Source organism: Lemur catta, chromosome 21 (assembly GCF_020740605.2).
Source record: "Lemur catta isolate mLemCat1 chromosome 21, mLemCat1.pri, whole genome shotgun sequence".
Lineage (NCBI taxonomy): Eukaryota > Metazoa > Chordata > Mammalia > Primates > Lemuridae > Lemur > Lemur catta.
Genome location: NC_059148.1, coordinates 11,949,600 through 11,965,734, shown reverse-complemented (window position 1 = coordinate 11,965,734; position 16,135 = coordinate 11,949,600). Strand labels below are relative to the sequence as shown.

The window sequence follows — 16,135 nt, the reverse complement described above, 5'->3', positions numbered from 1 at the left end:
TTCAGTGGGGGAAAGTGCCCAGTAATTTGCATTTCTAAAGTTCCCAGATGAGGCTGATGTTGCTGGCCCATGAGAGGCATTGGCAGGCATTGGCAGGCATTGGCTAAGCACTATAAATGCATTAGTTGGTCTCATTTCCATTATAACTGCAATGATGTATTGGGAATCCCATAAATGGGAAAAGAACCCATTTTCCAGATGAGGAAACCGAGGCTCAGGGAGATTAAAAAGCATACACCTGAAGCTAGACAGCTAGTGAGTAGCAGAAATAGGATTTGAAACCAGGTTGGCTCCAAAGTGCTCACTCTGAAGCCACTAAGATATACTTATGGTTTCCCAAAAAAACTCCAAAGCAGGACTAGCCAGCGGGTCATACCTGGATCAGCGACCTCATGTTTGCAAAGTGCGTGTCCATGGCGCCTCCGTGGGGGAAGTTCTGGTTCATCCTCTTCATGAGCTCGGTGAAGCAGCTGAAAGCAAGGGCCTCTGAGGAAGCAGCACAGGACAGTGAGCTGTAGCATCACCCAAGGGACCGGAGCTCCCAGAGTGGTGGGCTAAGGCCCCAAGCTGGTTCACAAAGTCCACAGCCAAATAGGAAACACATGGGCAATGCCGGACCAAGTGTATTTCAATTCAAGGGATGCTTTCCAATCTTTAATTACATACTTCTCACCTTAGAGGTATTGCAATGACAGCTACAGCAGATGCTCTTTTTAGAAGATCCTTATTTGGCACTATAAAGAGTTGATAATGTTTTGTTGGTCCCAAACTTTTTTTTTTTTTCTTTTTTGAAATTCTATTGGTTCATGAAATTCTCAAGTCTGGGAACCACCGTATTTGAACAGCGATTGTCAACACTGGAAGGGCTTTTACAGAAGATATGCAAAGAAAGGGTCAAACAACTTTGTGAAATGCTTAGAATATCTGCTGCTTAGGGAATCACTACATATAGTTAAGAAAGTAAAGCCTCTGACAAGTCCTGAAATAAAGAAATTTGTTTTGTATTGTTTAACTTGATGCTTCAAAAACTTTTTTGAAAATGGTATTTTCTTTTCTTTCAGCAATTGGTAACTTTGGAGAAAGATATTCTAGACTGGAAGGTTTCCCAAGGACAGTAGGATCTGATTTATTTTTTAAAAGACTATTTTTCAGAACAGTTTAGATTTATAAATAATTGAGAAGATAGTGGAGAGTTCTCATGTACCCCACATCCAGTTTCCTGTTATTAACATCTTAACATTAGCACAGTAAATTTGTTACACTTAATAAACCGATATCGACTACCATTAACTGAAGTCCACACTTTATTCAGATTTCCTTAGTCTTTATTGAATGTCCTTAGTCTATTCCAAGATCCCATCCAGAATAGCACATCACATATGGTTGTTACGTCTCCTTAGGCTCCTCGTGGCTGTGGCAGTTTCTCCGGCTTTTCTCTCTGTTGATGACCTTGACAGGTTGGAGGAGTCCTGGTCAGCTATCTTTGCAGGGTGCCACACTAGGAGTAATGGAATTTGTCTGATGTTTTCTCCCAATAAGACTGGGTTATGGGTCACTGGGCAAAAGACCACAGAGGTAAAGTGCCATTTTAATTGTATCATATCAAGGGCACGTACCATCAACGTGATCTGTGACTGACATTGACCTTGGCCAACTGGCTGAGGTAGTGTTTGCCAGGTTTCTCAACTGTAAAGTTTCTCTCTCACCCCTCAGCCCCCACTCCCTCCATGGTGCACTTTTTGGAGGAAAGTCACTATGTGCAGCCTCTGTCTAAAAGGTGGGGTTATGTCCCCATTGGTGAACAGTCTTACTGAGATTCACATATACAATTTACCCTTTAAAATGAACAATTCAGTGGTTTCAGTACATTCACAATGTTGTGCAACCATCACCACTGTCTAGTTCCAGAACATTTCTTCACTCCAAAAGGAGAGCCTGTACCCATGAAGCATCCACTCCCCATTTCTCTTCACCCAGTTCCTGTCAATTACTAGTCCACCTTCTGTCTCTACGGCTTTGCCTCTTTTGGATATTTCATAGAAATGGAATCATACAATATGTTGGTTTCTTCCACGTAGCATAATGTCTGCAAGGTTTATCCACGTTGTAGCAAGTATCAGAACATCATTCTTTTAATTACCAGATAGGATTCCACTGTACAGACACATTACATTTATTTATGCATTCATCAGTTGATGGGCATTTGGGCTGTTTCCACTTTTTTTTGCCATTATGAAGAATGCCATTATGAACGTTCATCTACAAGTGTTTGTATGAACGGATATTTTCAATTCTCTTAAGTATATACCTATGGATAGCTTATTATTGAATTGTAAGAGTTCTTTGTATGTTTTGGAGACAAGCCCCTCATCACATATATGACTTGCAAATATTTTCTTCCATTCTTTGGGTTCTCTTCACCTTCTTGATGGTGTCCTTTGGAGTACAAAAGTTTTTAATTTTGATGAAGTCCAATTTGCATATTTTTTCTTTTGTCATTTATGCTTTTGGTATCATACTAAGAAATCATTGTCTAACTCAAAGTCGCAAAGATTTACTCTGTTTTCTCCTAGGAGTTTTACAATTTTAGTTCTTGCATTTAGATCTACGATCCATTTTGAATTAGTTTTTTGTATGTGGTATGAAGTAGGGGTTGAACTTCAATCTTTTGCATACAAACATCCAGTTGTTCCCATACCATATGTGGAAAAGACTATTCTGTTTTTTCCTCATTGAGTTGAATTGTGTCTTGGCATCCTTGTCAAAATCAATTTGCCACTAACGTCAGAGCTTATTGCTGGACTCTCAAATCTATTCCACGGACGTACATGTTCTTCCTTATGGATGTACCATACTGTTTTGATTACTGTAGCTTTGTAGTAGGTTTTGGAATCAGGAAGAATGAGTCCTCCAACATTTTATCCTTTTTCAAAATTGTTTTGGCTATTCTAAATCCCTTGAATTTCTGTATCAAGTTTAGGGTCAGCTTGTCAATTTTTGCAAAAAAGGCAGCTGGAATTTTTGATAGCGATGGTACTGAATCTGCAGATCCATTTGGAAAGCATTGCTACCTTAACAATACTAAGTCTTCCGGTTGATGAACATGAGATGTCTTTCCATTTATTTAGGTTTTCTTTAACGTCTTTCAACAATGTCTTGTAGTTTTCAATGTACAAATCTTGCAGTTCTGTTCCATTTATTCATAAATATTTTATCCTTATAGATGCTATTGTGAACAGAATTGTTACCCTAATTTCATTTTGGAATTGTTCAAGTGTGTAGAAATACAATAGACTTTTGTTTATTGAGTTTGTATCATATCCTGCAACCTTGCTGAACTTATTAGTTCTATTTTTTCTTTTATTCCTTAGGATTATCGATATTTAAAATCATGTCATCCATGAACAGAGATAGTTAAAATTCCTTTCCAATCTGGATGAATTTTATTTCTTTTTCTTCTTTAATTGCCCTGGCTAGAACTTACAGTGGCAAAAGTAGACATCCTTGTCTTGTTCCGATCTTAGGGGGAGGATACTCAGTCTTTCACTGTTGAGTATGATGCCATTTGTGGCTTTTTCATAGATTTCTTTTATCATGTTGAGTAAGTTCCCTTCCATTCCTAGTTTGTTGAGTGTTTTATCATAAAAAGGTATTGGATTTTGTCATGTTTTTCTGTGTCAGCTGAGATGATCGTGTGGGTTTTTCCCTTTAATTTATTAATGTGGTGAATTACTTGATTTATTTTTGTATGATGAATCACCCTTGCACTGCTGGAATAAACCCCACTCGGTCATGGTGTATAATCCTTTTTGTATCTTGTTGGATTAAGTTTGTTGGTATTTTGATGAGGATTTCTGCATTTATATTTATGAAGGATATTGGTCTGTAGTTTTCCTGTGATGCCTTTGGCTGGTATTGGTATCAGGGTACCAGTGAGGTACCCAGTACTCACATGAGGACTGGCCTCAGAGTGAGTTGGGAAGCATTCCTTCCTTGTGTATTTTTTGTTTTTTTTGAAGAGCTTGTGAACAACTGTTGTTAATTCTTCTTTAAATGTTTGGTAGAACTAGTCAGCGAAGCCATCTGGTCCTGCGTTTCTTTTTGTTCTCATTTATCTTCATACAATCAGTGGCTAGCAAAGGCCTAGCTGTGTGTTAAATGCTGGGCAGCACGGAACACAAGGAATTTTTATTTTACTAGGATCTTGACGTGTTCATCAGACAGGTCTTCTGAGCACCTGTCCTGACCCATTCCATGGAGTCACAAAGTGAGGTTCACCTCCCTGCCCTGCAGTGGGAAGTAAACCGTACCCCCAGCCCTGGGGCAGGGAAGACACACTCACCATCATCCAGAATGACCAGCAGTGGAGCCAGAAGGTCACACATGCCCTGGACATAGCCGATCTCAATGTGCTGCCAGATGTAGCTATGAGAGACGCAAGGCACCCGATGATGGCACACACAATCTACCTCTGCAACCCACTCTTCCTTTCCCTCCTCCCTCCTTTGGTCTCCCATCCTTCACCTGGACCATTTCCTCAGCATCCTGTCTGCATCCCCATCCCAGTCTTACTCTCTCCAAACATCCTATGTGCAGCCACCAGGGTCACCTCCCTAAAGCCCAGCTCTGGGAGGACTGCACAGGCTCAAAACCCTTCACCAGTTCCCTGCTTTCTGATGGGATGATGTACAAACTCCTTTACCGGTGGTACAGAGCATTTATAATCTCTTCCCAACTCATATTCACAGCTGATACATCACTTCCTGGTTCCTCTTCCCCTCCAGCCACACTGAGGCATTCACTTTACACAAATAAACCACATTTTATGTCTCGGTGCCTTTGCCCTCACAGTTCCCTCTGTCTAGAATTCTGATCTACCCCTTACTAATAATAGCTTATATTTCCGAACATTTCCTGCATACTCATCCCACTATATATGCATCGCACAATTTGATTTTCAAAATAATCCCATGAGGCTGGGTGCGGTGGCTCACGCCTGTAATCCTAGCACTCTGGGAGGCCGAGGTGGGTGGATCGCTTGAGGTCAGGAGTTTGAGACCAGCCTGAGCAAGAGCGAGACCCCATCTCTACTAAAAATAGAAAGAAATTATCTGGCCAACTAAAATATATATAGAAAAAATTAGCCGGGCATGGTGGCGCATGCCTGTAGTCCCAGCTACTCGGGAGACTGAGGCAGGAGGATCGCTTAAGCCCAGGAGTTTGAGGTTGCTGTGAGCTAGGCTGACGCCACGGCACTCCCTCTAGCCCGGGCAACACAGCGAGACTCTGTCTCAAAAAAATAAATAAATAAATAATCCCACGAAATAGGTACCATTATTAGCCCATTTCACAGATAAGGAAACTGAGGCATAGAGAGGTAAATGACACACCCAAAGTCATATACTTAATAATAAGTGGCAGAGACAATATTTGAACTCAGGAAACCTTAGTTGAGGATACGAGATCTTAACTTCTATGATAAATGGTTTCTTTAGTTTTCTTAATTTTGTCAAAACCCATCTTGAAGGTCACCACCTCTGTGAAGCCTTTTATGATTTCTCCCTATGCCATAACCAGGCAAAAGTCAGTCTATCTTTCCTTCTCCCTCAGCACTATTTTCATTTTAATATAACATCAGACTATATTATAAATACAATATATTATATAATATACAATCGATTAGATATCACTAAATGGTTAGTAGTCGTTAATTCTGGGTGAGTGGCACTGATAGGTTAGATGAGAGAAGTTTCTCTTTATAACATAGGAGCTTCTAATCTCCTTGATTGAATTAGATTTTTTAATAAGCAGGGGTTACTTTTGTATTTTAAGAAATGTCAATAGTACTTTTTTAATGAACAGTGATTAAGCCTTAGATCTTGGCTGAAAGAAAAAAAGAAAAAGAGGGCAGATTCTAGAGCCAGAGAGACGTGGCTATGAGCTCAGGCATGGCCCAGCTGGAGGACTCTGAGTAACGTGGCTCCTCCCTGAGCCTCCACAACCTCACTTATAAAAGGGGACAATACGCACCTTTTAGGGTTATTTGAGGGCTAATTGAGGAATGATGGTAAAGAGCTCAGAACAGTGGTATACAGTAAGTGCTTAATAAATGCTTTATATTATTATTGTCATTATTATTATTATTTGTCAGTGGGGGCTGAAATAAGATTCCAGGTGGGTGTGGTGCCAGTTTTAGAGGCTGAAATAAATTCTAGCTGGGCCCCTTAGAGCCCCCACCTCGCACTACCCCTCCCCACCGTCCCCCTTCCCCATTCCCAGCCACCTGCACATGATGTTGCGCAGCTTCTCCAAGTTGGCGGGTGTGAAGTACCAGTAGTTGCGGTCGCACCTCTGCACATCCTTCTCGATGCGATGCAGATTCACGGTGTATAGGTCTAGCAGCTCCGGCTGCAGGGCCCCACAGGGGGAAGAAATGAAAAATTACACTCAGCTCCTCACCGGAACACAGAGATCCTCTCTCCTCCTCCTAATCCTCTCCTGGACCACTCAGCGGTTTGATTTTGTTTGTTTTTAATTTTTTAAATTTTAATAAATTTTGGGAGTACAAGTGGTTATTTGTTACAGGGATGAATTGTATAGTGGGAAGTCTGGGCTTTTAGCGTATCTGTCACATGAATAGTTTGTTTTCTGGGAAAGTGCCTTTTATTTTGTAGGATAAAATTCTTGCTCAGAGTTACAACTAGAGCTGGAAGTGCATCCCTCTCTGCTGAAAACTGGTAAGGAGAATGGAAGGATTAAATTATATGGAAGTCCAATTCTGGTGATATACTGGACTAGATGCATTGACCAACAGCCCTAATTTTGAAATGGCTCGATGATACGGCCAGAAAATAGGAAATATTTAGGGACCACAACCTAATCCACAAAGGTGAGAAAACACCAAAGCCGGCTGTCTCCTTGAGGGAAGCTGCCAAACTGGAAAAACTTAAGCTTAGATTTAATTGTTTTTTGTTCTTCCAATCCAAAAGTGAGGAGTCTCATAAGAGACCTTCTTGCAGGATGGTAGGACCCCAAAGAGTCACACCTTCAGTAAGGGAAGACTAGAAAAACTACTAAGATCCTGGGGTCTCAAAACAGTTGCCTCATTACCTTGAACATATGTATACAATTAAGTGTAAATGGCATCTCCCTAGACAATTAAGAGCCATAAGTCAGGTTTATCACTCATGCAGATTTGTAACCCAAATTTCCACTACCTGGGTGGTCTACAAGATCAGAGAATTTAGTTCAAAGTCATCTTATACTTGTTATTCCTCTGGTACTAGGAAGAAGTAAACAAAAACCCTCTATTGAGAGGAATCTACCTTCCACCTAGGCCTTAGATAGTGCAACAGATAAAATTCCAAGAAATACGGGCTTGTGTTCAAAAATCACAAAACGCTCAGAGAAAGAAGGTACCACGAATGACAGTCAGCATAAATACAAGAGAGCAGAATGAGACTCTTCCTTAGTTTTTACAATTATCAGGAATATAATATAAATCAGTATATTTGCTGTATTTAAAGAAATAAGAGCTTAAAAGAAGAGCAAGAGTTTATACAAATAAGCACATTGTTTTATAGCACATTTGAAGAAAAGCCACATAAAACTTAAAAAATATATTAAATGTTCATCAGCGATGTGACAGAAAATTAGATACTCTGAAGAGAGAATTAGTAAATTGAAAAGATATCTGAACAAACTATCTAGATTTCATCACAGAGGGACAAAGAAATGACAAAATGAAAGAGAAGTAATATACATGGAGGATAGTGTGAGAAGGGCTAACAAACTTTTAATCAGAGCTACAGATGGAGAGAGAAAATGGAGAAGTAGGAACATCTAAATAAACAGTAGAGGAGAATTTTCCAGAACTGTCTAAAGACACCAATTTGCAGATACATAAAAACCCGACAAACCACTAGCCAGGAAGTATAAAAAGAAATCCACAGCTAGGCACATAATGGCACACAGTACCAAAAAGAGAACATTAAAAGTAGTCAGAGAGAAAGGAGATTATTTGTAAAGAAATGAAAATTAGATCTTTAAAGACCCTTTCAAGGAATGACAATTAAGACACCTGACTTCTCAACAGCAACAATGGAATTTGCAAGACAGTGGAACAATATCTCCTGAGAAAACATACCTGCAATCTAGACTTGCATGTGCTGTGAAAACACCTTTCAAGAATGGGGGCCAAATGAATTCAAGATGGACACAATGGAGAGATACTCTTCTAAAGAATGAATTTCATACAAAAAGATAGTTATCCCAGTACTAGAGGGCTGTGATGTAAGAAGGAATGAGAAGTTAAAAATGTGGACTCCACTGAGGTATGTGCTCCACCTAAACAAGAGAGTAAACCAAGAAAGAGGTAAACATGAGACAAAGAAAACAGAAGAGAAGCAGAAGGAACCTTGACATGAGGATGGAGGAAGATCGAGCAGGACAACTGTGGATCAGGTACAGTGGAGGACAAGACCAGAAAGCTCTTGGGAATCCTTTAGATGTACAAAATAAAGAGAAAACCTGATGTGTTTGAAAGCTTGAGAAGAGATTTAGAAAAGATTTGGGGAAGTGAATTGATGATAAAAACGTAGCAAACTAAAAAAAAAAGAAAACAGGCCGGGTTCGGTGGCTCATGCTCATAATCCTAGCACTCTGGGAGGCTGAGGTGGGAGGATCGCTTGAGGTCAGGAGTTTGAAACCAGCCTGAGCAACATAGCAAGACCCCATCTCTATTAAAAATAGAAAAAAATTATCTGGATATGTTGGCATATGCCTGTAGTACTAGCTACTCAGCAGGCTGGGGCAGGAGGATCGCTTCAGCCCAGGAGTGGGTGGTTGCAGTGAGCTATGACAACGCCACTGTACTCTAGCTAGGGCAACAGAGTGAGACCCTTTTTCCTCCACCCCCTAAAATGTGAGAGAATAAAAACACATCTAGGAAAAACAATATTTTTGCATGAAAGAAAAAATAAACACAGCTTATTAAATGGCTTATAAATTATATTGTTATATTAATGTACACCCTGATATTTACACTATATGTATAAAATGTTATAATATGTAACACTTATCTACAATGATTATATAATTATATTGGAGGAATGGGGTTGGGAAGGTGTCACTTGCGTGTCGGGGTGGGGGTGGAAACAGAGCAAGGTCCTCCCCTTCCTTAGCAGGGAGCTAATAGCTAATGTCTAAAACTGGAAACAACTAAGATGAAGAAGCGCCAATACAAGTGTGTTAGAGACATGGGGGCAAACACCAAAAAATCTGGGCAGGATAAGTAAATATGATCGCCTCTGGGGAGGGCTACATGGGAGTGGTGGGTCAGACACTTTCTGAGTTTTTGTATCTGGGCTTGTCTAAGTGTTTGACTCTTTAAACTGTGCAAGCTCATATATCTTTGATAGAAATACATCACTAATCATCAGGGAAATGCAAATTAAAACCACAATGAGATCTCGCCTTACCCCAGTCAGAATGGCCTTTGTTAAAAAGTCCAACAACAATAGATCCTGGCGTGGATGCAGATAGAAAGGAACACTGATACACTGTTGGTGGGACTGCAAATTAGTACCTCCATAGAAAACAGTCTGGAGATTCCTCAGAGAACTAAAAGTAGAGCTACCATTTGATCCAGCAATCCCACTACTGGGTATTTACACAAAGGAAAAGAAGTCATTTTATCAAAAAGACACCTGCACTCAAATGTTCACGCAATTCACAGTTGCAAAGATGTGGAATCAACTGAATGTCAATCAATTCATGAGTGGATTAACAAAATGTGGTTTATGTATACCATGGAATACTACTTAGCCATGAAGAAGGATGGATTAATGCCTTTTGCAACAATCTGGAGGGAACTGGAGACCATTATCCTAAGTGAAGTATTTAAAGAATGGAAAAGCAAACACCACATGTTCTCACTATGAAATTAGAACTAACTGATGAGCACAGATGTGCACAGAGGGAAGTAAAACTCAACAGAAATCAACCACGGGGGAGCGGGGAGGAGAAGACAGCTGTAAATCTACCTAATGGGTACAACGAGCAGCATCTCGGTGATTGACACACTCGTAACCCTGACTCAAGCATTATAAAAGCAACCCATATAACCAAAAACCTATGTACCCCCGTAATACTTTAAAATTAAAAAAAAAAAGAAATAATAAGTTCTTTAAAGGAAAATAGATATATAGTGCCTGGCTCAGACAAACCACCCTTTCAGTTGATATCCTTTGGCTTGGACTTTCGGGCAAGAAAGCAAACTTGAATGTCTAAAAGACACAGGATCTGAGTCTAAGTCACAATGCTCATCGTCAAGGTTGCTGGTGATCGAGTGCTTACAACGTGCCAGGCACATGGGCCTTTAACTTGTGAATTCTGGACTTGACCTTAGCATAAAGGCTGAGAAGCGATAACTTGACATTTCTGAAAACACCTCAGGAAGGAGTAGGCAAATTGAGGCTCAGCAGGATAAAGTGACTGACCAAAGCTGGGATTGGAACCCAGGACTGTTTACTGCAAAGCCTGTGTTCTGTAAATACTGTTTCACCGTCTCTCCCCAGTGGGTTTCTACAGTGAATCCTCCGTGATGGGGAAAATGCAAAAAACCAGAGGGCTCACTCCTGGGTTATTCGGGATAACAGGTTTGTTGTGTGCCCCTCCCTCCCGCAGCTGGAGGTAAGAAAGTTGAGTGGAGAGTCCGGGTGACTTACAGAGTAGGTGACACCGCTGGAAGACACAGGGGACACCTCGTTGTTGGCGGAAGTGGTCACGGCCAGAGAAGCCAGGGCGGGGAAGAGACTTTCCATCTCAGGCTCCTCCGACAGGTTGTCCTCACTGTCCACCTGGCTGCGTTTCTCCGCCTCGCTGCCCCGCCAGCCCTCCATCACGGCATCGTCCTTTTCGGGCAGGGCCGCGTCCATGCTGCCCGTGATGGACATGAACTCGTCCATGCTCTCGTTGGCGAGGAGGTCACTCTCCAGGCTGTCCTGCACGGCCAGCTCCTCACGGGGGGCCTCGTCCTGGGAAATGGTGGCCTCGCTGCTCTGCCTGTCATCCATGCTGCTGTCCCTGGGTCGCAGCACCAGGGGAACATTCCGCTGGGCATCCAGGACGCTGTCTTCCGTGCTCAGACTGGGCTCCGAGTGCTCCGAGAGGCCCGAGGAGAAGTTATGGGAGGAGGGATGACCAGAGTCCGGGGAGCAAGTGCCGTTCACCAGGTTCCCATTCGGGATCTTGGGCTGTTTCTCTTCCAACCTGCCTTCAGCCTCCACCTGCTCCACTTCATCCACAGACTCGAACACCTGAGGACAAGGCGCACAGAGACAGATGGGACTGGGGTGTCCACACTGTAGCGCTGCTCATGGCAGCAACCTGCATATCCAACAACAGGGGATCAGTTTAAATATGGAACATGCACGCAGTGGGATTCCACGAGTCAGTGAAAAGACTGAGGCAGACCACGGTGTAATATGCATTCCCATTCGTGATAAATAAACAAGTGATCCATGTGCTCGTGTATGCATAGAATAACCCAGAAAGAAACAAGACAGCATCACAGTTGACTCTGAGGAAGGGGGTCCTAGGGCATTGAAATGGGGGGAGAGAATAACTTTTCATCCTACAGACTTCTGCCAGGTGCACATAATTTTTTTAAAGGCAAAATTAGTTAATATAAGGAACAGGCTTTGAAAAACCATCTATTATATCCATGTGGTTGACTATTATGGATCAATTTTTAAATATAGTTAGATGTACATGAAACACTATGAAGAAATCTCCAGAACACATTTTAAAGATTTATTTGCAGTTCTTTGTGTCCTTAGGTCATATCCCATCAAGGGTAGACAGCAAAAGACCATGTTCCAAAGTCACTTGAAATTTTCTTCTCTATGTGGTGATGTCACCAACTTGATTTGTGGTTAGTTTCATGTGTCTCTGTGTTTTTAAAAACTTCTTTATGATTTAATTGATTTAAATTATGTAAACAATTTGCCTAACTCCAGAGTTAAAACTAGAGTTTTAAAATTCAAAGTCAAAATTAGAAGCGGGGAGAAAAAAGCATATTCAGGGAAATGTAGCTTCTTTCCCTGTCCCCCCTCCCCTTGGCAATTATTTTGATTCATTTCTGGTTTATGTTTCTGCGGGTTTCAAAAATGGATGCAAAAATATACCTATATTAATATTTCCTCTTTTTACACAAAGGGTAACATACTATGCTTTTTTGCACTTTGCTTTGTTCTTTCTGAAGGAGATTGAGTCATCTCTTTTCATTGAATGAGATGGAAAGTTCTTGAACGACACATAGGATGGCATGTATGTAGAAATTTAAAAAAAAACTACGAAACATTGCTACATACTATCTACATGTTTCTGTGTATGTAAAGGCACACAGACGGTCCCACAAGGACACACAGCAAGTCGGTGACAGTGGTGTTATTTCAACGGTGGGCAGGCTGGCAGGGAGTAAGGATGATCAAAGTAGACTTTGACTTCCTTTGTAATGTTTTAGTTTTTTACAGGGAGAATAGATTCATATGTTACTAAAAAAAAATCAATTTTTAATGCTAGTATAAAAAGCTAAAACCAATAACCCAAAAAGTGACCCGCAGATGATGGACATTCGATCCCCGGCACCCCAGGTGGGCGGGACGGGGGCGGGGCCGGCACAAGGGGGCGGGGCCTCCGGGAGCTGTCACCTGTGTGCTGCTGCTGGAGTCGCTGTGCAGGCGGATGTTCTGGGGGCCGGAGCTGCAGCTCTGGGAGGACTGCGAGAAGGAACAGGGGGGAGAGAGGGTGAGGCTGCATCCCGGCCCACGGCAGGAGGGGCCGCTGGGCTGTGAGCCGCTTTCCTGTCTATTCCTGACTTGCACAAGTGTCCTCTCGGGGACCTCAGCTTCTTAGCTATAAAATGAAAGCGGGGAACCTCTTCCTGCTTCCGGGAGCCCCCTCAGAGACCACCTTGGTCTCTGGGCCTCCACCTCCCACCTCCGCAACTGGAGCACCCACCTGTAACTGCTCCGTACTCGAGACCTCTGCCTAGTATTTTAGTTCAACTCAGAGTAACTGGTTGTATCAATGGCTCATTTTTTTTTCCCCACTCCCTGTACACGTGCCTTTTGCCCTATAACTTTGCAGTCCTTGCCTATTCTGATGCGACGCCTGGCCATGCGCCTTGCTTCGGTCAATGGGATGGTAGCAAACTTAACCCCGCAGAGGCTTAAAACACGCTTGTGCATTTCTGCCGTCTCTCTTCAGCATCTGTTCTCACCACGACAGCGTGCCCAGGTGAGCTTGCTGGGCGATGAGGCCCCTGGAGCACAGCCTTGTCATCCCAGACAGGCGACAGAGCCCAGACGAGATCAGGGGACCTTTCAGTTGACCGGCCACGGACAGCTGGTGCCAGAGAGGGCCCCGCCCCCAACCCAGCCCAGCTCAGAGCAGAACTGCCCAGCCGACCCATGGACTTGTGAGCAAAAATAAGTGTTGGCTGTTGGAAGTCACTGGCTTTGGTGTTTGTTTGTTACGCAGGGTTATTGTGGCAACTGGTGACTAATAGAGATTAGGGGTGAAGAGAATGAACTTTTTTCTGAGCTCCTGCTTGGGGCTGTTAAACTGGAGGTTCTGGGAGGGCAGAGATGTTGCCCTTGGTCACTGGAATATTCTTGGCATTCCAGGACATTTCTGACAGTACCTGGCACACAGTAGGTACTCCATAAGCAGTTGTTAAATCGATTAAAGTCAGGCACTGTGCTAGGGGCTTTATGTACACTGTCTCATTTGAACTGTATGCAGACCTCGTTGTATACCTGATTATTCCCACCTTACAGATGCAGAAACTGAGGCTCAGAAGAAAAGGTGCTTGTAGGAGACCCTAGAGCTGGGAAATGGTGGGGCTGGGGCTTGAACCCAGGTCTGATTCCAGAGTCACCCTCCATCCTCAAAAACAAAGCCAAGGGTGAGACTGTCCCGAGGCCCCAAACTCTTAAATTTCCCCACTCTTGGAACAGCCTGATGAAGCAGGTCCCGGCCTTCGCCACCCCTCCTGCTCCCCGAGGCCACCGCCATCACCTCGTTGCTGATGGTGGAGTCCCTGTGCATCATCCGGTGCAGGTGGCTGTCCAGGCTGGCCCCTGAGGAGCACTTGGCCAGGGCTGCAGCGTGGGACTCCCGCTCCCTCTGTCGCACGATCGCCTCGCAGCCCAGCCACTCCGCCATGGTTTGTGCGTAGCAGGCATGAATCTGCTCGTCCACCTGCCAGGGCAGATGTAAGGTCACCTGAGGTGCTGGGGTCCCTGGGGAGAGCCAGCCTGACCTGGAAGAGAGTGACTCTAACCCATCTGACATTCATGCAGTTAGCACCCAACAGATACTCACTGAGCACCTACTGTGTCACACCTAGCACTGGCTGCGCCCTGAAGACACACAAAAAGGAGCAAGGATGCTTCTTCCCTTCATTTTCTTCATTTTTTTCCTTCCTTCTTTCCTTCCTCCCTCTCTTCTTTTATCCATTCATTCATTCATTCATCCATCCATTCAACTATTTGTTGAGCCCCTACTATGTGCCACACAGTATATTATATAGGCCCTGGGGATACCAAAGTGAAAAGATTATTTCTTTCCTTTTCTATTAGTTTCCTTCCCTCCTCCCTCCTTGAGACATTCATTCACTCATTCCTTTGCTTTGATAAATACATCCAATGTGCCAGGCACCTCGCTAGGCATGTGGGAAACAACACGAGCAAGATGCTGACATCCACCCATCCGTCCACTCACGCAACACACACACTCAGTGCCTCCCACGTGCCCGACACGGGCTGTGGGTGCTGAGGTACAAAGACAAATAAGACCAGCCCACTTCCTGTCCTTCCGGCAATGGCCTTGCAGAAGCACCACAGATTTCAAGCTTTTTCCTTGTGGGGTTTCAACAGGAGGGTGTGGAGCGTTCGCTGTTTCTGGGTTACACAGCCCAGGTGACTGAGGCTGTGAGTTTGCTGGACCTCTGGGCACCAAAGTGGGCAGACAAGCTGATCTAAGGCATGGAGAGGCAGGAGGGAGAGAAGAGAGGGCAGGGGGGTCTGCCTTCTCCCATAGCTACTCAGGGCCTCCAGAGAGGGGCTCCGGGTCCACTCTGCCCAAGGGCCTGGCCTGAGCAGCTCCCTCCCACCGCCTCCCTAAGATGCCTCCACGCCCTGCTCACTTCCCATTCCCAATGTCACCCAAGGCCAGGATTCCACCAGCCTTCACCTGGCAGATGGTCCCAGCAGACTCCGTCCAGGGCTCCGCTGTCCCAGCCTGGCTCCTCCTGTCCATGCACCACTCAGCAGCTGTCAGCCCTGTTTCCTCTCCAGCCTCGCCTCTCTGCCTCCACCACCTCATCCTCTATGTCCCAGCAACTCACATCCACCAAGCCCTCGTCCCCTCCCCATACAAACACACACAGACACACACCACAGCCGGCCAGACTCCCCTCCAGGCCTTTGGCCCTGTTGTCTCCTTGTCCTGGAAGCCCTTCCTCACCCTCTTGGCCTGGAAAGCAATTCCTTCAAAGGATGTGGGTACAATAAGCCTCCAGGAGCCTCCTGTGGCCAGCCTCCCCTCCTGCCTGGCGTAGGGGTCCCCTGTGTGTGTGTAGAGCCCTCAGGTTCGCCTCCGGCCCACCACCGATCAACACGGCCCCGCTAAACTGGCACGGACCTCACCTAATTCATCTTTGTGTCTCCAGCTCTGAGCACGGGGCCCGGCACAGGAGAATCCTCAGTTACTATCAATATTTGCCCAGGAACACACCAGGCGTGGGGTGGAGTGTGGCTGGGCCTCACACTGGCACTGAGATCACTTTAGACAGTTCACCGGCCTGGGTCCTCGTGATGCAGAAATATGGAAATTTTCCACTCTCAACTCTGCTTGAACTGTTCTGATTACACCAGGGAGGAAGGGCCAGTCCGGTGCTACTGTGTCTTCAACACCTTACAATCTCCCTTTTCTTTCTTTCTTTTTTTTTTTTTTTTTTTTTTGAGACAGAGTCTCACTCTGTTTCCTGGGCTAGAGTGCCGTGGCACCAGCCTAGCTCACAGCAACCTCAAACTCCTGGGCTCAAGCGATCCTCCTGCCTCAGCCT

The 16,135-nt window shown here is 44.3% G+C and overlaps 1 protein-coding gene across 2 annotated transcripts in view; it reads right to left on the bottom strand.

The window, feature by feature from the left end:
• The window catches only part of SGSM1 (small G protein signaling modulator 1), a 62,832-nt gene that overhangs the window by 8,146 nt on the left and 38,551 nt on the right, over positions 1 to 16,135 (bottom strand). For both annotated transcript variants that reach the window (XM_045534290.1, XM_045534291.1), the window contains 6 exons: positions 14,086 to 14,268; positions 12,714 to 12,782; positions 10,728 to 11,318; positions 6,284 to 6,408; positions 4,343 to 4,425; positions 377 to 486 (listed from right to left, as the gene is read on the bottom strand). In XM_045534290.1, the coding sequence (XP_045390246.1) occupies positions 377 to 486; positions 4,343 to 4,425; positions 6,284 to 6,408; positions 10,728 to 11,318; positions 12,714 to 12,782; positions 14,086 to 14,268 (1,161 nt within the window). The remainder of the gene's footprint in view (positions 1 to 376; positions 487 to 4,342; positions 4,426 to 6,283; positions 6,409 to 10,727; positions 11,319 to 12,713; positions 12,783 to 14,085; positions 14,269 to 16,135) is intronic.